Below are 25,466 nucleotides of genomic sequence, written 5' to 3' on the forward strand. Positions count from 1 at the left end.
ATGTCTGAAAAATAAACACTTGGACGTAAATCAGTATGATAATAACTAACTGTAATCTAATTACATTTTGATTTTATAGTTTGACTCATGTCCCATCTGTTAACATGGAGGAGGTGGGCTTTATGACCTATAGTGCAGCCAGTCAGCAGGGGGTGCTCGAAATGTTATGGCTTCACTTTTAGGGAGCTGTCATGTCGTCCACCTTTTTACGCAGTCTGTTTTGATGTGAATCTACCCAACTCAGAATTTCTTTCAGGCTATCATATTTGTCAGGGTCTTCCCTTGTGATTTGAATTGTAGACTTTCGGGGATAAAACTAGAAAAAAGCTCTGAAAAACTGCCAGAGTGAAGTTGTTCTACGAGTTTGTAAATGAAAACTATGTAGGGGTGCTGAGATAAAAAGAAGTAAGCTTCCTTGAGCTCTGTAGCAAGCTTCCCAACACTGCTTGAGGCTAACAACAGGAGGCTGCATTAGCCACGTCTGATGGCTTTGATCCTTTTTTCTAACTTCCACTCATTAGTCTGACAAAGTTGTTCTGTTTTATTACTGTGACACTGGATATAATAAAATATTAAAATGCTGATTCTGTGGAAAGCTTTCATGTCTTTTGATTGGGATGTTTTATGGTCATATCTAAAAATTATTTATTTTATTTCATCCCTGATTTTAAATGTTTGTCTTTGTCTTTGTCTATCTATTGTAATTTTGTACATTATTTGTCAGTTGTCAGCTGAGCACTTTATATTTCACTTACCTGTTTGAAAGGTGTTTTCATGGCAGGTAACAGTACCAGATGTTTTCAAGTCGTTACATTGCTTCCATGATTTATGTTCAACATACTGTATTTTTTGGGCTATTTTAACAGCAAAATAATATCCTCTTGTTCTGCATACACATATGAAGTCGTGAAATTGAAATATTTGTATTACATTGTGTATCATCTGTGTTGTGAGGTGTTTCTTACCACAGTGCAGCAGTTTCTTTAGAGTTGTCGTTATTGTCGCAGAGTCAGAGGTAACAACTTCCAACAGCAGCTTCTCCTCCTCCGTCACAGGACTGTCTTTCTTCAGTATCTAGTTTACACAGTTGTATATACAAAAAGGAAGGAATAAAAAATTTGACAATTTAAGTGTTTTAATTTTTAAGATAAGATATTTTTATTTTATTTTGTTATTTTATTTTATGGTCATTCATGCTCTACTCATGTATCCGACCACTAGTGGCTGTAGGGAGTAATGTGATGAACGAGCGTTGAGAATTATACACACTATTGGTTCATCCCAAGTCTCTTAGACTGCATCCACATTGCCCTCACTCATATCTTTCCTCTGGGGATGCATGTAGAGATGAAAGGAAACCAGGAGATGAATTTAAAAAATTTGTTTTTAAAGAAATGAGATGTACTTTCCTCTCACAGACGACAGGTTGCAGAAGCAGTTAATCAATGCCCCCTAATAAACTCTTGCAGTGACACTTAGTGCCCGAACCTTCAATAAATAACCGCAGCCGTCGATACTTGGCCTGCGTACAACTTAATGCTGGGTACAAACATCTGAATAGCTGCAGTTTGACTTTTGCTATGATTGGATTGGATTGGATAAATATCTATCCATGCTCAAGTATGCCTGATTCAAACCCAATATTAGTTAAATTAAATGTCTGTAATTAGAATCTGGATTGAAAATAATGTTACTTTAGATGCTACATTGCATAGTTAGAAGGCTGTTGATTTTGGTTCCCAGTGGCTTTTGTATTAGGGACTCTTTATTGACCATTTGACATTCCATAAAGTACTATCTTATCTTATTTTCACACAGCGGCCATTTTTTCCTGACGTCACAAACAGGGTGTGAGTGCTGTTAATGTGTTTTTCTGTTGTATTCCAGGTTTGCAAATCGTGTAAACGTAGATAATCTGAAAAATCATTATCATTGAACTTCCTCTAAATTAGTCAGCAACTAAAAACACAACGGGTAGTGGAAATCTGAAGGGACACCTTTAACATTAAAACAACATATCTTATAACCCATACCCTTTTCACACCTGGAATAAAGCAGAACAACATTATGACAGCATGTAAGCCTTTCACACTGAATGGAAAGTCGGAGTACCATGTACTGAGAACATCACATTCACAGCAGTTGTGTAAAATACAAGATAGGCCTCAACAAGGCAAAGTTTTCATTCAATTTCCAATTAAACACACCTTATCGATGTAGGTATCTCCTGGCAACACAGCCTCCAACCTGTGCAGGTAGTGCAGCAGCCTGTCCTCCACCTTTTGGGCGTAGCGTTCACCGTACTGCTCCTCCATCTGATTCTGAAAGACAGGAAACACTTAACATGCCACCTTCAAACAGTCCAACATGATATCTTTTTTATTTTGCACACAGTTTAATTTGGGTTTAATAATAAATTGCAAAAACTAAAAAGTAGGTCAATGTCATGAAACATAACCTGCGTTGCAGTCAGAGCTTGTTTCATTGACTGCACAGGATAAATAAAAAAGTGTTTTTTTGTACACAATGTTACTTTTCTTTCGTGTGTTTACTGTGAACTTTAATACCGATGTGCCAGAGGTTCTAGGAAACAGTCTATGCCAAATTCCACCCCAGCGCCCTCAAACAGCAGAGTACGTGCATTCTGGTACATTTACCTACAAAGTCAACAATAAAGCAATCAGATTTAGGTCACATGTAATCATTGAATGTACAATCTCAGTTAAGTGTAAGCCGGGACAGATAAGGGTTTGGGTTTTACATGTGGATGTGTAGTGCCCTCTGCTGGATATAAAATGACTCACAATCAGGTGCTGAGGGAGAGAACGGCGTTGTGTACTCATTCATCACACAACAGCCCTCATGCACGGGAGAGGGAGAAGTGGAAAAGGGGTCATATGTTCTGACTGTTGATGGAAAAAGTGTAGCTCTTTGTGCGACAAGTCTCTCTCAACTTTTATCCTTTCTTTCTTCCTTTTTTCTACACTGTCAGTTACTCCTCTTTTTTTTGATGAAATGTTTTTTATTTTTAAAATTCGAATAAAGACAATGTACAATAATGACCAATAAAAGACACGTTACGTGAAGTTAACTTACCTTCACATAGTCTTCAAGTTTGTCCTTGTCCATAGCGAGGGCTTGCGCGAAAACCTTGAAGTCCAGATGGTTTTTCCGCATTAAGAAGATTTGTTTTTGGCTCTGCACAAAAAAAAAAGATTGATTTATATATTAATATTAGTTAGGCATAGCAAGGTCGTGTCATACTCAACTGTATTAGATAACATTTAATATAATATAAAATTAACTTGTGGCTTGTGTGGCTGCTTTTGATATGAGGTTGAACTGTCTTTCAGATGGATGGACGGACTGCTACAACACAGCACTAACTTCAAACAATAATCATTCATCACCTCGGACAGTTGATATGAAATCCAGCAGATTATGGTGTCCCAGTTATTATGGTGTCCCAGTTGTGTCTCATTTTAGCTCAGTTTTTAAACTCAATGAAATTCTGTGGGGAAATATCAAACTTTTGCAAACTAATTTATTTACTGCACTTTAAAATAAAAGTTAGTGTTTGGGCTGCCTTAAATTTTAAGTGGACTAAATTTAAGAAGATAAGTTCAGATAAATGGTTATTCATTCAAAACAAATAAACTTTCCAAGTCAAATGTATCTATACTTGTAATCCTTTAGTTAACTCAACATGTATTTACAATTTAGATACCAATTTAGTTGTTTTGTCAACACAGTCTTTCAATTTCATTCATGGCTAAATGGGATTCGAAGCGGAGACCTTCTAGCTGTGAGGGAACAGCACAAATCACTGCACTATGCAGCCAATTCATTTAATGCCGTCTTACTTATGAATCAACTTTTAGTTACAATGAATAACTGTTTTTACAGTGTTTATTCAACTATTATATTGAGGGGAATTGCTGCTGGTTTTGTTTAACTATGCTAAAAACATCAAGCTTTATTCTAAACATGCAGACATGAGACTGTCCAGGTTGTGTGCTGAGGGTTTATCAAAAAAAAGTCAAACTAACAACAGCTGCTTTTGTCACTTAAGTTGATGAGAGTTAAGAGAATGAACCCCTGAAGTAAAGTTGCAGACAGTAAAACCCTAAAATACTCTGGAAAGTTGAGGGAGCTTTAGATTCTGTGTAATTTTCGTTAGCCTTAAACTAAACTAAAATCAACTGTTTCAAAGATTTAAAAAACAGCCGATATGATACGAACCGCTATACAAAGGTAATGATTCAATATAATTTGATATGTTGTGATGCTGTAAGCCAGACAATATATTTTCATTTTATCTCATGTTAGGAAAACTGTCAAAGTATAAAGCATACACATCCATTAGCATATAATCTGGGTTAAAGAGTGTTTTTTTATGCATTTACAACAGTGGGACATGTGCATTTATCACAGTCCCTGTTACATCCAACATCACATAACTACTTTTTGTGTAATCTGAGCAGATACACAGATTATAATTTGCCAACTTCAGGAAAACAATTTAAACTTTACAGGTAAACTATTAAATAAAAAACCCATTCAGTGTTTTTGAGAACTGATACTGTATTACAACATAATATTGCGATAAAGAAGTATACGGATATTTTCTAACACCCGACAGAACAGATTCTGTAGTTCCAAAGTCAGACACTTACACATTGATCTTGGTACTGAGGTAGTTTACTCGGGAACAAGTGGTTGATTTTAAACACAGTGTCGACCATTCCTCCGCTGTCCCTCAGCATTTGCATGATGACCTGAATTAAGAGACAATAACCAAGGGGGAGGGGTTGAAACAGAAAGCAAGAAACTGTACAGCTGGAACAGATGAGAAACTAACAACAATCTATGAATACTCCAACTAGTCGTTCCTTTACCATGGTCTTGAGGCCGAACATGATCTTCATGTGTTTGATGGGAGACACCAGTCTGGGCAGAAGTCTGTAAGTGGCGTCCAGAAAGCTCATCACCCTCTCATACTTCTCCATGTCCCTGTTCTTCACAATGAAATACACCTGGGCAGAGGCAACACGCAGCCTCCCTGAATCTTCAAGGCTCAGAGGCTGGGAGTCGATTTCTGGCCAATTGAACGAGTCCACAACTGTGAAAAATCAACATAAAGCATGTCACATTCTCCTCTGATTTTACTTTCTTTGCTAATATATTTCAAAAGCTTGATCTACTATGGTTTGCAGTAACTGGGCTAAAAGATGTGTTTAATCTGAAATATAAGTTACAGTGCAGGAATTATAGGGTCTTGTAATTAACAGTTTGAAAGCACTTCACCAGTGGTGGTACAATCTCGGATCTTACTTAAGTTAAAGAAGTAATACCACAGTGTAAATATACTGTGTTTAAGGTAAAAGGTCCTGCATGTTATATATTATTGGATTGTAATCATTTATGTTTTAACTTGTATGCAGAATGTTAATGTTTTAATATAAATTTTAATCAAATTATTAACTGTAATGGACTGTAACATAATGTAGCATATAAACTGCTGATATCACTTGTATGTACATGAATGAAAAATGTAATAATTACCATGTAGATATAGTTTCACTCTTAAATGCTCTGGAGTGTAAGTACAAAGTAGCAGAAAACAGAAGTCTACAAATAGAAGTACCTCAAAATTGAACTTAAGTACAGTTTTTGATTAATGGTGCCTTGTTACTTTCCACCATGCTACTTATAATGTAAAATAGAGATTTACTATACTAACAATGTAAAATCACACCTTTACAAGTTAGGGTCCTGTATTTAAAATGTTACTTCTCATCACTTTCTGCAAAATGCAAGAAAACTGTTTAAAACTCCAGTGAGGAACTTTCGGTTTGTGTTGATTTTGCCGCCCCCCTGTGGACAAAGCCGCACCGTCTTTGCTGATTTTGTCCTGTACATGCTTAAGTGGTGGTGTTTAACAAAAAATCTCATCCTGCTTTCTTTAACAGTCAAATGTATCACTTTACATTTTGGCGTGGAAAATGTAAACAAAGGCAGCGTGCCGCTTTGTCTGACACCTGACCCCCACCAGCAGTTTCAGGCATTAAAAATAACTACATAGAAATAATCAATCTCGTCGCTGATGGTCTGGTTTGCTTTTGTAGGTCATATAGAGTAATCAGAATCAGAAGGAGCTTTAACACATATGCAGAATGTTTATGTGTTAATTTACATTTTAATAAAATTAGGTACTGTAAGGTAGTTTGATGTATAGCAGTGCATCATAATGTACTGTATAAACTGCTACCATCTGAATATAAATTCTTAGTGTGTAAAGTTTAATAATGAGCAATTATAACCGTCATATAAATGTTAATACTCTGGAGTGTAAGTAAAAAGCACCAGAAAACAAATAAGACACAAATAAGTACCTCAAAGTTAAATTTAATGATGTTAATTTCCACCATTCTACTTCAAGCATGCAAAATAGGGATTTACTACACTAACAATGTGAAAACACACCTCTAAAAGTTAGGGTCCTGTATTTAAAATGTTACTTTTCATCACTTTCTGCAAAATGCAAGAAAACTCTTAAACTATATGTTAACATGAATAAGATGTTTATAAAGGAGTGCGCTGTGTGATCTACATCACTATGCAAAAATACCCCAACTTATTTAACAAAGTTCACAACTTATAGTGTAAATATACAGACACATCGGAAAGGTTTTCGAGGCAATTCCAACTAAAAATCTTAAAATAATAATAATAACAAACCTACCTTGTTGTATATCCATCATCCTGTGAGCCCAAACATACTCTATGATCCACAGCGGTAACTTTGAGAAGCTCTGTAAACATTTGTTAACTGGCTGAAGCTCTTCCATCCGGTGCTCAGTGATCACACAGCCCTCAGCTCCGCCGGGTTTTTGAAGGTAGAAAGCGCCGATGTCCGGCTATCAGCCTGCTGCACCTTTTCAACTGCCATTTATAAATGTGATACGACCACTCACACCCACCCAACCTGCCGGACATGTACCGGCAAGTTGAGGATTCGAAGTGGTGAACACCCCTTTGTTGTAAGACTGTTCGCGGGTCGTTTCGTTTAGAAAATGTTGCAAATTACTTCCTTGCCAAACTCAGTTGTCGCTATCAAAATAAAAGTTTTATATGAACTGTGCTCTCAGATTACAATGCGGGAAAGCATGTGGACTTTTATTGTGAAGCTTACTGTGCCGCATGACGTTGTTGACAAGGAAGTAGTTCAACAGAGCCGTTGACATGACATACCCCGTTTTCACCTTCTATCCTGAATATGTAACTCTTTCAGACAGCTGTGAATTTAGTGTAAGGTAACGATATGCAGCGTCCTGAATTGTACAAATACTGAGCTTATTTATTTGCCTTAGTCGCTTTTTTGAAATATAGCTAACGTACAGCAAAGACTTAGCTTTGTAGTAATGTTAAACGGGCGCGTTTGATTCGTTATACCTGAGTACCCAGTCGGCGGTGTTTGGCGTACTGCTCACCTTAGTTTGATGAAAGGAGGCCACACAACGCCAAAACCAAAACATTTTACGTGTTAACTGTGTTCATCGACAAAGGTAGGTTCAATGATGAGCAGTTGCTAGTTTTTATCACATTATATTGAGTGGAAGCGCCCCATTAAGTCTCCAGTTGAATGTTTGGAGTATAGTGCCCTCTAGTGGTGGTAGAAGGCACTGAAAGTGAAAGCTTATGCCATCTGAGTACTTTTAGACTTTCTAAAATTACTTTGCAATTCCACACACATTGGCTTTGAAAATATATACACATGAAACATATAGTGTTTCATGCTTAAAGACAAGATTGGGCCTGAATAAAAATAAGTCCTTGTTATCAAAGCAGTGATCTCATAAAGTCTCTAAATGTGGCTTTTGGTCTTCATTTCACTTGGATTAGAACTTACATTTACTATATATCCCTATTTTACAGGATAACAGCACTGTGTGACTTACCAGCTCCACCATGAACACAAAATCAGGTGTGTCTTTGCTCCAACTCTCCCGGATGGGGTTCAGACTTTGTGCATCCAAAGCCGCTCGCTGCAGTGGTGGGGCCATGAGTTTACCACCAGGAACTTCTTCTTCTCTTCCATATGTCTCTCCCTTCCCGCTTGCACCCTGCAGTCACTCTTACTCCAGCAGCGTCAAGGTGCGCTCATATCTTCAGTACTTGAAACACAAGATCAAACCCCCTCCCAGTCCTCCTTACGGACATGTGTGCCAGGTAGGCGACCCAGTGCTGCGTTCACATGCAGCTGCTGTCGACCCTGCAGCTATTACTGGCCCTGAGATCCAAGAGGTCATCAAGACTCTGGTGAAAGTGATGCGGAAAATGGAGTGTGTTGGACTGAGTGCGCCTCAGGTTGGGGTGCCGCTCCGCATCCTGGCTCTGGAATATCCTGAAAAGATGTTGGAAGAGAGTTCGCCTGCATCGAGAGAGGCCCGTGGACTTTCCGCCCAGCCCCTGAGGATCTTTGTCAACCCCCAGCTGAGAGTCCTGGATGGACAGACTGCGCTCTTTCAGGAGGCCTGCGAGAGCATCTCGGGCTTCTCTGCCACAGTTCCACGCTACCTGTCTGTGGAAGTGTCTGGTACGCATGTTAATAATTTACTCCTGTATTTAATATACAACAGTTCTTAAAATGTGGGGCCACTTTTTGCACAGTTTCATGTCTGTACCTTTGCATTTTATTAAAGAATATAGAAAGTGTTAATGAGGATGACGTTATTACACCCAGATTCAGATGGACAGTTAATTTCTTTGTCTCTTAGTGGGCACATGACAGGACAATTACTTTTCTATACATTTTTCTTGTCTGTCTGCATGTTCACGCTGCAGGTCTGAATGAGAAAGGGGAAGCTATCACGTGGCAGGCCAGTGGCTGGTCAGCTCGTATCATCCAACATGAGATGGACCACCTGGATGGAGTCCTGTACATTGACCGCATGGACAGCAAAACCTTCATCAACATCAAATGGCAGGAGTATAATGAGTAGAAGATCCTCAGGACAGAACGCAAATACTGACGTAGAACTGATGTGCAATGGTTTAATCATGGATCCCCTTCCTTCAGCTGGGCATTGTTTACAGTCCGGCTCACCACTTGAGACGCAAGAATGGAAGTGGAGGTTTGGAACGATGTCTCAGCCAGATGTTTATACGCACTCAAACGCAGATATCTGTTTATATGGATTAATAAAAGACAGATTCTGTACAATGCGCCCACCCCATTTTGGTCTCCGTATGGACTGTTTTCCTGCATACAACTTAGGACTTCTCAAATGTAATTTATCTGTGTTACTGTGTCTGTAAATGAAAACCAGCAATCTTCAAACACCAAAAACATTTTATCTCTTTCTTACCAATTCTTTATTCATATATATGTGTCTGCAGAAAGTGATGCATTGAATAAGCACTAGGTTTTAGGATCATTGTGAACAGCTTAAACTTAAAATCCATCACCATACTGAAAGTGTCTTTGTGATTGTCAGAACTGCAAGACAGAAACCTCCAAAATATGTCATTGTTTTTCAGTAAAATTCGAAAGGCTTGATTGGCCAGACATTTGACATGTGTTGCCCAAGATTCATTTAAAGATCACTTTAAAAGGCAAACCAAGCAAGCCCTATGCTGTGGATCTGAGATTAATGTCTGATGAATAAAGAGACATTCATGATGAAATGAGTGAGTCTTAACTGTAAAACTGTGTTTCTATCAGCAAATTTAGGGAGAAGGTGTTTGTGGAGCTCCATTACTTACTTTAAGGACAATTAAGTCATGTCGCTGTCAGTGCAAAGACTGGGTGCTCGTGAAAAACATTGATTATATGTTATGACAGAAAAGTCGGGGTGACATGTTCTGAAAAGGATCAGTAGCAGGCGCCATCACCTTCACACATTTCTGCATTTCCATGACCAATGTTTGCTTGTGTATTAACATTTTTTTCTTTTACTAAAATAAAGTTAGTTGCAAGTTTGGCTGAGTAGAAGAACATGCTGCTCCACATCAGGTGATTTTCAAGTTTTGGGAGAAAGACTGACCGTATATGTAGAGATCACCTTGTTAACCTATTAAAGAGCTTGTCACCACACAGAAGGAATTTTTTGACGAGATAGATTTTCAACACAAGATCTTCATATATATCACATCAATACCACTCCCTAGCTCTCTTGTCCAAAAGTCCTTTTTTTGTCTGAACAAAAAAACTTCAATTTTGATAATTGCTTGTCATTTTTGGGAGCAGAATTGTCTGGTGTCATGGTCCTCTAAAGGTTAGCAATTTCAATGTCCATCAACAAATAATCCAGCAACTGAAGTAATTTGCTCCTGTATTAAAACACATTCACACAGAGAAGTGGCACATAGACCCTTTTTACTCCTGTCTGTGTCAGTCAACAAATACAGATGAAAACAGACTTTTTTGTGCGCAAAATTACAATAAAGTGACACAAGAGCACAAAGTGTAAGCACACATTCCTCAAGGATACACAACAGTTCAAAAATCTTAATAATGGGAAATATGGCCACTTAGAGAAAACACTGTAAGACAGAATAACAAGTAAGAGTAATGCAAGTTTTATGGAAAGGATCAGTGTGGAAACATTTCGGTACACTTAAGAATGCATCTCTGCGCTGTGTCAAGGCCACATTTGAATTTCTGATTTATTGTACTTCATTTAAGGCACTGTGATTTAGCTAATTGTGCCAAATTAGTGCAACAATTTCCCAGTACAATCACACAGAGGATGACTGGTCAAACGTTTGGCCACAGGCACATTCAAGAGGATTTCTGTACCAACACTCTCTACAATACTCTTTCCCACAATATCTGCACAGAACCAGGGGGTTTCTGGAAGATTCCTTCCCACAGGAGCACACTCCCAGCGGTATGATGTCATGATCTTGATCTTCGCAGAATCGTATCCCTCTGCAGGATCCAGCATGAAAGACGCTGCAGCTGTGACACAGGACCTGAGGGTCCGGGTGGGCCAGGTCGCAGCAGTCGTGGTAGCTGATCGGTGCACTTATTGATTTCGGCTCATCGTGCAGAGCTAAGGAGGTCATTGCCGCGCTGCTGCTGCTGCTGGTGAGAGTCGGTGATGCACTCACTCTGAGGCTTCCAGCCCGCGATGGCACTGCTCTCAATTCTTTCATCACTTCTGTCGGATTGTCAGGGAATATCACACGGTGGTTCTCTTTGATGCAAAGCTGCAGTGAGGCACAGGTGATATCATGGACGCTGATGCAATCTTTACAGAGCTTAACACACATATGAGGATTCTGCAGACAGCTGCACTGGTGATCATCTGCAGCTTCACTCCTGCAGACTTCTGCCTGCAGACTCTGAGATTGTGAGTCTTCACCGTGGCGTCTGCGCTGCCTCGCACGGGTTGAGGAGCTTCTGGTGGTGTCAGACTCGGTGGGTGACGTTGTCAGCTGGCAGTTGAGTGTGGAGACGCAGAGCTGCTCTCTGGTGGACATGGAGGAGGAAGATGGGGGCAAGGATGTCATTCCATTGCTTTGCGTTTTGATGGCAGAGGGGGATGGGCTGCTTTGATTCACCCAGGCTAAAGATCGGGGACTCTCATCCTCATTGACCAATGCCCTCCTCTGCCGCCCATTCGCCTGCACATCTGTGTACAGATCCACCTCCACATCTGCATCAGCCTGCTCCATAAGCTGCTGGTCAACATTCAGCAGCTTCTTGGTGTTGTCCAGGGCAACCTGTTGAAATGTATTCAGAATTAATCCTCAACAAATACCTAAGGTTAGCAGAGATCTTCAAAGGTTCCGTGAGCTCATTTTGATCTTGTTGTCAGTCAGACAGACCTACCTGCAGGCTGTTTCCTGCCTGCCTCTCCCTCACCACACTCAGCTCCCACTGCACCTCTCCAACATGCTCTCCCAGAGCAGTCAGGAGGAGGCGACACTCACAGCGGGCCAGGAAGAAGGCACAGGACAGGCACAGGAGGTCGTCCAGAGGGGCATGACTGACTCTGGCTGGCTGCAGGCGAAGCTGCTCATGCCGAGACGAGCCTGGCAGGTATCCCAGCAGGCCGAACAGATTCTCAATCTGTGGCATCGACAGCACCGGTTTGATGAAGTGGGTGAACATACCGGAGTACATCTGGGACACAAAGGAGAAAAAAAGGGAACGATGTACAAATGTCAGGTTTCACCAATACCATGTAATATGAAATTTAACTGCTTTTTCTCCAACCTTGATCACTTTGTACTCCTCCCTCCAGGGACACAGGTACAGGTTTAGAGCTGCTTGTTCCAGGACCTCAAAAGCTCTCTCCAGGCCCTGCAGCCCTCCTCTGGCTTTGACCCGTCCTGTGCTGGCAGCTCTTGCTGTTGTAGCTACCGCTGTGAGCGACTCCTCCATCACCGTCAGTGGATCAACACCCAGGCAGTGTGTCTCCTGAGCATCTCCGTCCCTCAGCGGCCCCTCCACATGCTTGCACAGCTCCTCATCTCTACATGCCAGGTTCGAGCCCCGTCCCACAATTTGCCGTTCCAAACTGTGATCATAGGCAGTCACTAGATCTTTGGCCTGCCTGGAGATGCTCATGTCTTTCATTCAGCTGAGAGGGAGACAAAAAGATCTAAATAAAGGATGCAACTATGGCACCTGTTCTTGTCGTGAACAGAATTGAAACAACACTGATGTAATTCATGATTTAACTGTTTTGTTTTTTATTGTCCAGTTTTCTATCTTGAAGGGAATTACACGGATAGAAAAAACAGGCAGGAATGGCTGCAATGTTATCTTTCAGTGCAAATGTGCCCAATGAAAGTACATCCAATAAAAGTGCTTGTGTTTTGCAACTGACAGTCTCACATTGTTATTCTAAGTGTCTGACTACATTACTGAAAGGATTAGAGCTGCACAATGTATATCGTCAAAACAATATGAAAATGAAAACAACTAAAGAAAACATGCTACGATATATATCGTTAATCGAGATATGAAAAATCCTATATCGTGATATATCACCCAGCCCTAGAAAGGATCAATACAGAGAAATACCTGTGATACCTAGGAGTAAGATATTTTATTAAACCAGAAACACTTTTTACATTGCTCTCTTCAAAGCCACCACCAGACTTCATTGACAAAATATTACAAAACACAACTCTTTCTTTCTCCATTGAATGTTGATGCATATTGGAAAATAAATTCCAATACTGATACATCTAACAGACTCATATCTGCCTAAAAGTTATCGGCCAGGTAGTTATTTTTACTAAAACACTAGAAGTAAGCAGAAGAACTTTCAGTGCTTTAAGGTAGGCATGCACAATATTAGATTTTTTTGCTGATATCTGATATGCCCGTTTCTTTCCAAACCTTTTTGGCGATTTCGATACCGATATATTAGGCACATGTCTCCCCAGTAGTGGAATTGATATCATGCCTAATCTTATTGTAGTGGGCCGTGGGCAGATGTAGAAATAACACAATACAGTGTTTTTTTTAAATGTACAAATTCACTGGGAAGAAACTACTAAGAAAACTACTTAAAATTAGATTATGTACAAAATGCCATATTTATTTGTATGTAACATTTTCTTTTCTTTTTTTAGGGAATCAACGAGCATTTAGGCATACTTAAAGCGTTGTTTTATCGGCGGAAAATATCAGCAGAAAAATGACATATCAGCTGATGCCGATATGTCATTTTCAAGCCATAATCTATAGCAATAATGTCCTGATAATATCGTGCATCCCTACTTTAAGGACAAATATATTCAAGAAAACATAGTCCAAAACAAGTGTAATTACACTAACACTGAATCACTTAATCTCACTGTCACTGTTGTTTAACTGTTTTTTCAAAATTAATTTATTTAACTACCTATCCTTTGCCTCATCAGCTAGTGCCCTTCATCACCATGTTATAACTATGTATGTGTTCTTTAAGGTTCTCCATGTTTTTGTTCTGTTGTCTGGTGAAACTTTATGAACAAAGACAAGGCTTCATCAAAAATACACATGATAATGTTACATGGCTTTCAGTAAATAAGGGAACTATGGCCACTGGGCAAATTCAATATCACCAAAGTTAGCTGCATTAAATATTACAGAAAACATTAGCTATGATTTGTTTCGAGAGTAATCATACAAGCGAAAGTGAAACTTGTGACACTTCGGCCTAAGTAAAAGAAAAACAGAAATTTAACACTTATATGTTTTTGGTAATGAGTAACCAAAAGTGTTAACCAACATTACGTTAGCTGACAGTTTTACTAACACTGGCCCTCAACCTATGACAGTATTCAGAGAAAAAACAACCATCGTTTTTCAGCTAAGAAAGTTAGACGTTAGCATCAACTTAAGTCTATTTATCAACCCGTTTCTACACAGATCAGGTTGTTTTGTTATGTTATCTGTAACTAATTCTTAATACCAATCTTTCAAACATTTTCATTTTAAAATAAAAATAACTCACAAAATACTACTCAAACAGCGAGAGCCGCCCGGTTTGCACTGACTCCACCAATCAACGAAGACTCCACTGAAAAACTGAACCAGTGTTGAGTGTTTACATATGGAGAAAGATCCAGGAAGTAAAACTGCATTTCTTCAGAAAAGTTCAATTTCCTGAATTAGAAGAGTTTTTTGTGGTTTTGGAGAAACGCCGAGTTAAAGAGTGACTCCTGTTGATTCGGAAAACGTTGTGCTTTGGGTTTAGGGGGGTATGATGTTTTCTTGACACGCAAGGCAACATTAAATGACTAGAATTATAACTGACATCTCAATGCAAGAGAAAGTGACTAGTGCTGCAGCTAAGCTAATGTTAGCCCACAGCCTTGATCAAAATATAAGCTTTGGTTGACACATCAGAGACAACACAAACTTACCTGTGTCTGCCACTTAATCAGAGCTTATCAATGAAACCTGTCAAACATTTGCAGCCACACATTCGTCGCCATGCGGCTGTTAGCTGCTTTATTGTCCAGGTAAAGTAAACATTGTCACGTGGCACGGATTTTCCCAAATTCAGACACGGGTGTGCTTGGTATGACTATCAGGGCGGGCCGGGGAAGAAGAGTTCTGCAGTGTAGACATTATTTTAAACTAATTAATGCAGGATCAAAACTACATAATGATTAAATAAATAAACTACATAAAATGGTGAAAACGACTAATTGTCTGAGGAGTCCTCTAACAACTTAACAGTAAACACCCACTGTACATATCACATGTATAACTTTAAATATTCATATTTAACATGTATCGTACATTGACATGTACGATACATTGTCATTAATATTTAGGCTTTTTCAACCAACTTACAAAAATGATTTGATGATGATTGATTTACAGACTTTTTATGTTGTTTATGGTTGCCTTTTTTTTTTACCTGACCTACTTGTATTTTCACAATAGTTAAATGTTGATGTGTGACTTTGTTCCGCTTTGCCCACATTTCTGTGTCTGTACAATGAGAAAAAACGCGAAAGAAAATTGTAATCCTAAACCAATTGACAGTACGGTCTAAACACACTTGGCCAATTAAGCCTATTCTGATGTTGTAAAAAGCGTATCATCCACTAGATGGCAGCAATTTCATCTTTTATGTGAACGCCTAACCATGAACCGAGTGCCTTGTCCTTATCGTCAGTTTAAATCAGCGGGTAACTTACACAAACACACTCACACACACAAATATAGCCCATTTCTTTGACCTACGGGCGTGGCTTCACTGACACTGGTAGAGGGGCGGAACTGTGCCCCCTGAGTTTAGTTTAAAGCATCCTTGGTTGGTCGTGATGCTCAGCACAAGTCTGCAACCTCACTTTAAGACAGATTAGCATCCTCCATCCTCCAGCACGCCTGTGCAGTTTAGCCAGCATGTCAAACTCGGACAGGGTTGTGTTAGCTCTGGGAGGAGCGGGGACTGTGGGCTCTGGAGTAGTAAAAGCACTTCTGGACAAAGGTAAGCTGACCAGGGGCCGTTTGGACATTTGAGAAACACTTTCTTTTCTGCTTTGAAAAGGTTTAGATGAAATATTCTCAATATAAACTCTCTGAGGCAGATGGAGCTCTAGCATTTTTTGACAACTGATAATTACGATATTAAGGATGTCTAACTATTAGGATTTCTAAACAGTTTTACGCACAGGTTTGGGCTTGCGGGGTTTACGCAAGCGATTTCTATCATGATAAACTTGAGAGTAGACGATTTATGAGTGTAGCGTTTGTTTTAATAGTAAATATAATTCTTTTTGCAGTGATTTTTTACTGAATTGCAATAATCTTTTGCTTTTGTTTTGTGTGCATGCGATTTTTTTTTATCCTGAAGGTAAGTCAGAAAACATTCAGAGCACATCTTGTTGTTGGCAGCGCTTACAGTGATCTGTCAGTCCTCCACAACGCAACGCTTTTCTGCCAAATTCATTGGAGGCGTGAAATCAAAGATCACCGTTTGAGTAGGCTACTGTTGCAAAAAAATAGATTTCGAGGGAACAGACTTATAAAGGTTTAATTTGAATTTCTATTACGTTTCCAAAAATAAAAGTTAATAATAATAATAATACATACATACATCATGTCATAACACAGAAATAACTATTACAATTCGGTATAATGCATCACTTATGTTCTAATTTACATTCATTCATTCATTCAAACCTTTATTTCAACCTTGAAAATCATAGAGGTTTCCCTCATTTGCAATGATGTCGAGATGGTTGAGTCATAAAAAAACTTTGATCGAATGTCCTTCAGTATGAGGATGAGGCTCTACAGAATGCAATACGTGTTTTATCCAGCTAAAAGATTGTTAAAATTACATTCATGAAAAATAAAAAGGTTGCTTATGACAAATCAAAAAGCAAAACTTTTGCATACCACGATGTAAATATGTGTTGTGATTTTATGTCTAATAGCTCCATTGTTGTCCAAAGATTATTAAAACACATGAAGAAAATGTTCATTCATTACCATTCATTAGTTATTTTGAATCAATTCATACATCGTCCTTCCATTGAAAGTCACTCGAACACCATTTGAGCATGAATCCACTGCTGAAAGTAGTCCCCAAAATTGCAAAATTTCGCCATTTGTTTGATAAAAATCTGTGACCATTTACTTGAAATAGTTTGTGTTTGTTAAGGTGGACGAAATTATATTAATGTTGATGATGAATGGAAACATTTGGTTTTATGATAGTTGTGATTTTCCTGCTAGGGGTATGATTAACAAACTCCCATACACTGTCACATGTCTACAGTCTTTTTACTTTCATGATAACCTTATATTTTATAACGTTGTAAATGGTTTGACAGTAATGCCAGTTTTGGGACCATTTGTATCCCTGTTCAGAGCCTGATTCAGGCCCAAAGCTGAAATCTATTTGGGTTATTTGTTGTGCTCTGCTCTCTGCATGAACCAGTGAAGGAGACAGGACACCGTGATGAGTACACATTGCATGTCCATAGCTTTGCTGTTTGAACTGAGCAGAAAGTTACCATCTGCTGCTCGTCATATTTATGCCTCTGATGACCTTGATAAACAGATTATAACAATGTAGGCCTATTACTCAATGTTTGTTTTCATGTGAGAGGGATTAGTCCTAATGTATCTGTGTTCAAAGTGCTGTTTTTCTCTGTCTGCGCTATAGATTAATGTATTACCTCGTGTGTGTGTGTGTATGTGTGTGTGTGTGTGTGTGTGTGTGTGTGTGTGTGTGTAGGTTTCAAAGTCGCAGTGATCTCCAGGGAAAGCAGCCGACTGGAGAGACTCCGATCATTCGTCTCTCCCAACACAAAGGATAACCTCACCACTATAGTGGGGAATGTGGGTGAGTCAACTTTCATATCCTCCCATTCACATAGATAGCTGTCTGTCAGAAATAGTGCTCAGTTAACCACACAGCTTTAGCCTTGACATACAGTAAATACAGTATTGCCTTTGTATTAAATTCAAAAACTATTTGGAATGGAAAGTGTCTGAAACTAAAAGTTGCCTGGCAAGAGAAAAGGAGAGCGAGACACAGAGGAGGAGCAAAACGAGAACACAATAAACCCATTCTGTAAAATAAGTACTTTGTTTTGTTAATGATATTATTTTATGATCTACTAACTTTATTTCCACTTAAAAAAGACACAACACTGACACCCCATAGAATGATGGCTTGTTGACTGGTGAGTTGAGTTGGGCTCCACACATGTATGAGTGTAATGGTATGCCCCGGTCTGACCCCCGTTTGCTCTCAGAGCTGTATTAAATTTGGGGTGTGGAATTCTAATCCAATTAACTTCACCCTCAGATTCAGCACATATACTGTCCACTCGCTGTCTGTTCTGCATGTGCGCAAAAAAATAAATAAAATGAAAAATAAAAATGGTTAAACACAGCCCTGTAGCAGAACTCCAGACATCCCAAATGTTTTTTTTTCAGGAACACAGAGCAGGGTAGAAGGAGGGAGTCAAATGGCAAGGGATCTGAAGATCAGAGCTGGGAATATCGGATGGACAGCCTGCGGGCAGAGTAGAGGCAGAGCAGGAGACGTCATGCAGGCAGGCTTGACAGCTAGTCAGAACCACTCTGAAGGCTGGCGACAGAGGTAGGATGGCCCTTGAGGCCAACTATGTAGTCCGCACCACCCCGGAGGGAGGGGACATAGGTGAGACCGCTCTGAAAGCTGGAGACAGAGGCAGGACCTGCAATCAACAGCTAAGGGTCAGAGCAGGCTGCAGGAAACTACTGAATTGAGGAGCGGAGGACCACTGCAGCACAGTAGCTTCGCTGGAACAGGGGACCACTGCAACAAAGAAACAGGAGACATCTGCAGCCCAGGACAGGGAGTCAACCGATGGTCAGAGAGTTCAGGCTGGGCATCGAAAGGGACAGCCAACTGAGGGTCAGGATTGGGTGTTGAAACTTGTGCCGGTCAGGGCCCCAGACTGCTCTTGCACTGGTCAGTGGAATCTCTTAGCAGAGGCTTTGCGGAGCTGTGCAGCTGAAAATTGCTGGTGACATCATGTGAGACAGTAAACATAGGGTGGCTCCTCAAACTGGTGGTAGATGCCTCAAAGGACAGGAACAGGTGAGTAGGGGGCCAGCCAGATCAGGACAAGTAGGTAGTGGACTACCCGCATTAGGACAGGAAGACCTGAAGTCCTGCAAAGCTGGGCCTGACTATAGAGCTGGCTGAGAAGCAGGCTGAAATTAAGCTGGCCAGAAATCAGGCTGGTGATTAGCAGGCACGATGCTAACTGACTGGGACGGAAGCAAAGGATAGCAGGCCAAATGCTTAAGACTGGGATCAGGTTTGTTGCTAGCTGGCAAAGATACAGACAGCCTATTTGGTAGAAAGGGCTTATTTTTTATACAGTACATACATGCATATAGTTTTGCTCCAGCTGGCAAATGCTACACAAATAAACACACACACACACACACACACACAGGGCATCAAGACATTCTCAGCCTGACCAGCGTCTAAAAGCCTTGACGTTTCTTAATTCTTCTCTCTATTCCAGGGTCAGAGGAGGGAGCAGAGGAGGCGAAGCAGGCCCTGCTGAAGGCAGTTGGCAGGGTGACAGACATCGTCTCCTCCCTGGGCTTCAGTTGGTGGCAGGGAGGACCCCCACACACCCAGTCTGTCAAAGACCTACAGTGGGTGAGCACACATATAAATCAACAGTTAGATTATACTTGACACTGCCAGAGGTTTTATTAAAATGTTTAACTTAATTGTTAAATGGGTGAAATTTTAGGTATTTTTTATACTGGGTGCAGTAAACAATTACCGTTAATACAACTCATGTACTGAGTTGTAGTAACAGAGTTGTAGTAACAGTAATAATTCATCTCTCGTCATCTCTCCAGGTCATTGAGACTTTACTTTTCAGCACATTTGTGTCATGGAAGGCCTTCTTTCCTTTGGTGAGGGACGACTCCAGCTGCACCTACACCTTCATAACAGGTGACTCCTTCTGACAACTATTCATATATCACATAAACAGTCACATTTAAGTTCTCTAGTGTTGGAAGCTCTCATCTGCTTATCAAAAATTTTCTACAAAGAGAAGCCAAGAACAAAGGCTGTTGTAAAGTGAGGGATTATCTTTTTGGCCAGCTCAGGTGAGAAAAACAACCACCATATTTTGACATACCTTAAAACATCTATGTGGAGAACTTGTGAATGAAATTGTTGCAAAAATCAAAGCGGCAATGAGTTGTGTTTCGGCCACCTGATTGTTCAAACATTTGTACAGCATTGTACGGTGAGTTTTACAGAGCTACTTGACTGAAAACAAACATGCTGTTTCACCCAGGGACAGGGACCTAAACACTGATGGGTATCCTCTTCGGCTTACATTTGGTTGTCTCTTCTGTTTTGGGATTTTTTACATAGACACACCTTTTTATGCCTCTTGTAACAGACGTCCTGCAGATTTAAAAAGGACTTTTGCCTGACTGTTGATTAATTCTTAAATTGACCATATCAAAAACATTATTTAGATGGACCAGATTATGTCCAACACTTAAGATTACTGTCTTATCTCTTAGTGCCTAAACCTAATCGCACTGTGACTGTGTCGTTCTGTTTTGTGAAACAGTCACACTTTGGTTTGGACGCCAGATGGTTTGGGCTAAAATAATACTGAAACATTATATCTTTGTTTGACAGGGGATGCACCACAGAGTCTCCTGGCTAAACAGAAACAGCTTTGCTGTGACAGTCACAGAGTGTGCACTACAACATCACGTAGAACCAAACATATGTGGGGGAAATACAAACAAGATTCATGAAAGCAGGGAGACTGAATTGAAAAAGTAAATTTGTGGGTCTGAAAATCAAAACAATAAGCTGAAAGAGTCCAAACTGTTTAGTAGAGCCTATGGGCAGAGTCTGGTTACAATCCTCTGTGGGTTGAACACTACCGGTGACTCCTTTCAAAGTCACTTGACCCACCATTACTATAAACCATTGATCATTTGGGCTTTAACTTACTAAACTAGTTAAATTCAAGTTGTTTTGTTGTTTAGAATAAAGATTGTATGTTCAAGCAAATGTAACCTACAACAACTTTGATCCTGTACCGGTCTCAATCTTGTCTTTAAATAACATAACAAAGAGTACGGTCTAGACCTGCTCTTTTTGGTTATGATTTGGCGCTACAAATAAAATTTGATTGATTGATTTGATTGATTCTGTCTCCTTGATGCATACCCTGTGATTGTTTGACCCAATTCATTGCCCACACGCCACCACAGCAGACTTTCGGCTTTATATATTAAGTCGGACCAGGCTCAGGTATATGCTTTCAGTTTTCTTCAGTGTCTTGTCCTCTGCTGCTCTGTGCAGGAGGAGCAGGTGAGAAGCTGCTCATGCCTGGTACAGGCTTCCTGACAGTCGGAGCGGCCAGCACTCTGGCCTTCTGCCAGGTACTACGAGAGGAGTACCCTGATGTGTCCTGCAAGCTCAACCAGGTGAGACTCAAACTGGATAGCATAGAAAGACTTAAATTAAAGTATAATTCAGGTTTTTGTAACTTCAATCTTATTTCATTAGCTATGGCTATTGCTAACAAAAGTTAGTTCTGTGATCTAGGGAAAATGACAGAACTAAACTGATTGTCCAACAACATATGCCCACTGGTTGGACAAAATATGATGCTGTAACTTTGTGAGAATTGGAATAATGCAGTAAGTATGAAAATAAGACTTAAGTTGAAATTTATTGTTGACTGTAAATTGACTTGTTGATTGTTGAATTTATTGACTAAAATGACATGTTTTTGCATTGACTCAAACAGGCCAGTGGTGCTTGGGGACTTTTTGAGGGGTTTTAGGATTGGTAAAAAATTATCTGTAAGTCTTATTTCACACAATTCTATATGAATTCACAGATTCCAAAAATACAGTTTTGTGGGTCGTTAATAACCCTGAGTATGTTAAAAAAAAAAAAGAAAACAGCGTGTAGTGTTCAGCATGGATGCAATAAAGTCTTATTTAGATGAGGTAATCTTTCGAGTACAGTTTGGAATAAATAACATAATAATTACCTTTGCAAGATGCAGCTGAACTACTTTCTGTAACCCTCATATCACTTACCTGGTTACTAACTTAGCTGAGCAACAAACAAACATGCCAACTGCAAAAGTTTGGGTAACTATTGTTGGGTGAAGGAAATAACTTGGTGCAGATTGTGTTGCATTTCAGATGCCTGAACAGAGCTTAATGATGGGTTACATTGGTATTAGAGTTGCAGCTCAGAGCGTAGTCTCCACTGCTGGAGATCACGTCAGTAACAACACAGCAGACTTTAATTTCATTGTTCTCATAAAAGCAGAAGACAGTAACATGATTACTGTTTACAGTTTCAAAAGAATGTAACTTTTATGATTGAGTGTACTTTAAATACGGCTTTTCTCTGTTTGTTTATGAACGGTTAGCTTCACCGTCTTATGTTTCATGTTGTAATTTTGTTGACGAAAGACTCGTGAGAATGTTTCTCCCTTTTTGATTTCTCCACAAATTGAAGGATTTCTTTTATAATCTCGCACTGTGCTGGAGAACTAAATGAACAGTTCAAAGGCTGTGAGTTTACGTACAAACCTATCCTATCTGCTTCAGTGCTTTGATCTGGTAAAGCTCTCTGGACCAAACAACAGGCTTGAAATATTTTCTGGGCAGAGACAAACTGGAAACTTCTGACAGACAAAAGAGAGGCAGTGATATGGAACCATTTTCTTCTTCCCTAACCTCATCTCTCATTTACATCCCTCATGTCATTGGCTTTCCTGCTTTTCTCTAATGTAACTCACCTCTTCTTGTCGTCCCTGTCTTGATTTCTCCTGGCAGGTGAAGATTAACGCTGGAGTCGCCCCTCCAGAGCGCATGGCACCTGGTTACTTGAACCACGTGGACCTGGGCGAAGCTGTGGCCGCCCTTGTGGAAAGACCAAACACCTCCCACAGCGTCTTCACCATCAACTGCCCTGCAGACCTAAAAACTGTCCTTCTGGAGAGGAACCTTTAGACCTTTAGGGGAATCTCTAGTCCTACTGTATTGTTACGGGGACACATCTACACTTCTTCTGCTCCTACTTTCACTGAACTCTTCAAAAAACATTTATATCGTCTTTGGTTCATTTGTTTTCTTCTCCAAGAACTATGAACCCCATCCATGTACACCTTTTCTGCTGAAAAGGAAGCCGATTATAAACAGTACACGTTGATACATCAACGTGTACTGTTTATAATCGGCTTCCTTTTCTCAGATTGAGTTATCAACTATTTCCTATGCACGAAATGTTGTGGCATGTCTGTAAAAAAAATCTGGTAAATTTGCTAAATATATGTACTTAGTTTAAGACTAAAGCTCTTAAGGCAATGCAGTTAGACAGAGCAGAAAAAAGAGGGATACTGGGTGCTCTCTGTAACAAGTTCAGTTCAGTTAAACTCCAGGTGAATGCCAGGTGCTCTTGAAGCCTAAAAAGTTAACTGTCGAGGGAGGGAAGCCACTGGGCGGCTTTCTTCAGGCACATTCGCACTGAGCCAAGGATTTAGTTGAAAATGCCTCTATTGAATCAGGGCATCAAAAAAAAACAATCAATATCAAAGAAATAAACGCTGACCGGTTTCAACACGGTTTTGAGTTTGTTCTGTATTAGCAAACAAATAAGTTCACACAAGGATGTGTAAAAGTGTGCTATTCCACATAGCGACAGCGGGTGGCGTAACTTCTGAAGAAAATAGTTAGTGAGCTAGAAAAATCATGCTAAATTTGACAAAAATGGACTTTGCAAACGTTAAATGGTGAAAGAACTTGTGTTAGGTGTCAAGAAAAAATTGAATGTAAACGCAGCTTTGAGTACAAGACAACTCCACAGGGTACTACTCTTACACTTACCTGACTGGATGTGGCTAGTAGGGAATCTAAATGTTGGAGACTTCTCTTTTTTGGGTCATGTTCGATAGAAAAGTTCTACAAAAAAAACTGGGGATATAGTGGACTTGAAGCACTCTAGACGTGAGATGATAAGGACCTGACATCATGCTTGTTGTTTGAAGGGTTAGGGTTTGGAGTTTGGATTGGCCATTTCTGGTGCCACCTAAGGACACCAAGAGAATCACACTGATATGCTTTTGCAAAACAGCATCACACAAATACCAACAAACAACACAAATTTGCGTCTTCAGCATGACTTACTGTGACCGGTGCAGATTTGTGTTTTTGCATTGACCCGTACGTAATCGCACCACGGAAAAAGTGACTTTGGTTTTAACATGAATTTACCTTAAGTGAAATGATTTGATGTAAAAGAACAGAACTGTCACCCTGAAACGAACAAAGGAGAGAAATGTATTTAGGCCTAGACCTGATCCAGTTGGATGCACACTAAGGTTGCATCATGGCCTTGTCCATTTTAGCCTCTATGTAAAGCATTGAATAGTTTATAAATTAAAACTTAAAAATGCAGCATTTTGCTTCAAATTCTAATAAACAAGATTTGTCCTACATTTTGGATCCTGAGTGTTCATTGTGGTATTCGCCTGGAAATGTGTCTTTCTATCGGTATAAAGGAAGCGGTTAGTTGTCTCCATGGGGAGAGCACAGAATGAATGCATATAATACAGATCAAATAGGATGGCGGGGCGGGTTTAACACATGTATATCCCCATAGCGTGACTCTTTGTCCCGTTCACAAGCACCAGTATGCCGCCGACCCCGTATAGGCCCCTTTACATGCAACCTGTTATTTAGGGCAGCACCTCCTTTAGATAAAGTGAACAGAAGTTTGGAGGTCACAGCAGACTGCATTATCAGAGGGGGCATTGTTGTCTCGTTTACTGTCTTATTAATGCATACATGCTTTATCAGTCTATAGGGACAGGGGCGGCTGGGATTGGATATAAAAGATAATAGTAGTAGGTGGGGGGCGGTCACATTTTTTGTTTGAACTTGTTGGCTGACGGCTCAATGAGGCCATAAAATAATTAGACAGCAAAGGAGAACCCATTGGGCCCCACTATCTCTTCCTCTTCATCCCCTTTTGCTTTCTCCCCCCCTTTCTCTTCCCCTAAGAAAGACAGAAATGGTCAAACACACCCACACAAACAACCATTTTCACCCTCTAACGATGACTCTTCTCAGTCTAATAGGAAAAGAAAACTGGCTTTTGTTTAAGAGGGAACGAGGGGCCTCTAAACGAGACTCAATAGACCAGGATCAGTCAGAGAGGAAATGTGGCTGAAGAGATTTAATGAGAGAAACCGGGGCACAAATTAGTTTTGATGTAGAAACAGAGAGGCAGCAAAAAATATTATTAATTATGTGAGTTAACAACTATCCGTTTGATATCCATGACATTTGGTACAGATATTCAGTGTCCAGAAGATAAATTACTATGACAATAATGTTCGAGTTAATTTACGTAGCACCAAAAGCTGGTCAAAATTTTAACAAATTGAAACATGTCAGCAATGTC

At 39.9% G+C, this 25,466-nt stretch overlaps 3 protein-coding genes across 4 annotated transcripts; 2 read left to right on the forward strand and 1 right to left on the reverse strand.

Annotated features, from left to right (window-relative positions):
- Window positions 1-7,271: 7,271 nt before the first annotated feature.
- On the forward strand, window positions 7,272-10,149 carry pdf (peptide deformylase, mitochondrial). The gene is made up of 3 exons (XM_069686248.1): window positions 7,272-7,568; window positions 7,939-8,599; window positions 8,848-10,149. The coding sequence occupies exons 2-3, from the start codon at window positions 7,972-7,974 to the stop codon at window positions 9,003-9,005; spliced, it is 786 nt and encodes a 261-aa protein (XP_069542349.1). The 5' UTR covers window positions 7,272-7,568; window positions 7,939-7,971; the 3' UTR covers window positions 9,006-10,149.
- On the reverse strand, window positions 9,369-14,981 carry spata2l (spermatogenesis associated 2-like). Of its 2 annotated transcripts, none has more exons than XM_069686246.1 (4): window positions 14,878-14,981; window positions 12,230-12,596; window positions 11,843-12,136; window positions 9,369-11,733 (listed from the first exon to the last, which is right to left on the reverse strand). In XM_069686246.1, exons 2-4 carry the CDS (start codon window positions 12,590-12,592, stop codon window positions 10,744-10,746), a joined length of 1,647 nt encoding a protein of 548 aa, XP_069542347.1. In that variant the 5' UTR covers window positions 12,593-12,596; window positions 14,878-14,981; the 3' UTR covers window positions 9,369-10,743. The 2 variants fall into 2 exon arrangements, with proteins under 2 accessions (XP_069542347.1, XP_069542346.1); XM_069686245.1 differs by lacking the exon at window positions 14,878-14,981 and adding an exon at window positions 14,466-14,524.
- An 833-nt stretch (window positions 14,982-15,814) lies between these two features.
- LOC138612800 (peroxisomal trans-2-enoyl-CoA reductase) lies at window positions 15,815-24,498 on the forward strand. Its single transcript, XM_069686249.1, has 6 exons — window positions 15,815-15,956; window positions 17,715-17,822; window positions 19,507-19,646; window positions 19,856-19,952; window positions 21,339-21,463; window positions 22,838-24,498. Exons 1-6 carry the CDS (start codon window positions 15,872-15,874, stop codon window positions 23,012-23,014), a joined length of 732 nt encoding a protein of 243 aa, XP_069542350.1. The 5' UTR covers window positions 15,815-15,871; the 3' UTR covers window positions 23,015-24,498.
- Window positions 24,499-25,466: the final 968 nt, after the last annotated feature.

The sequence above is a fragment of the Semicossyphus pulcher genome, unplaced genomic scaffold (assembly GCF_022749685.1).
Source record: "Semicossyphus pulcher isolate SPU_LCO1_2020_fin unplaced genomic scaffold, fSemPul1.0.p SCAF_8, whole genome shotgun sequence".
In the NCBI taxonomy this organism is placed as follows: domain Eukaryota; kingdom Metazoa; phylum Chordata; class Actinopteri; order Labriformes; family Labridae; genus Semicossyphus; species Semicossyphus pulcher.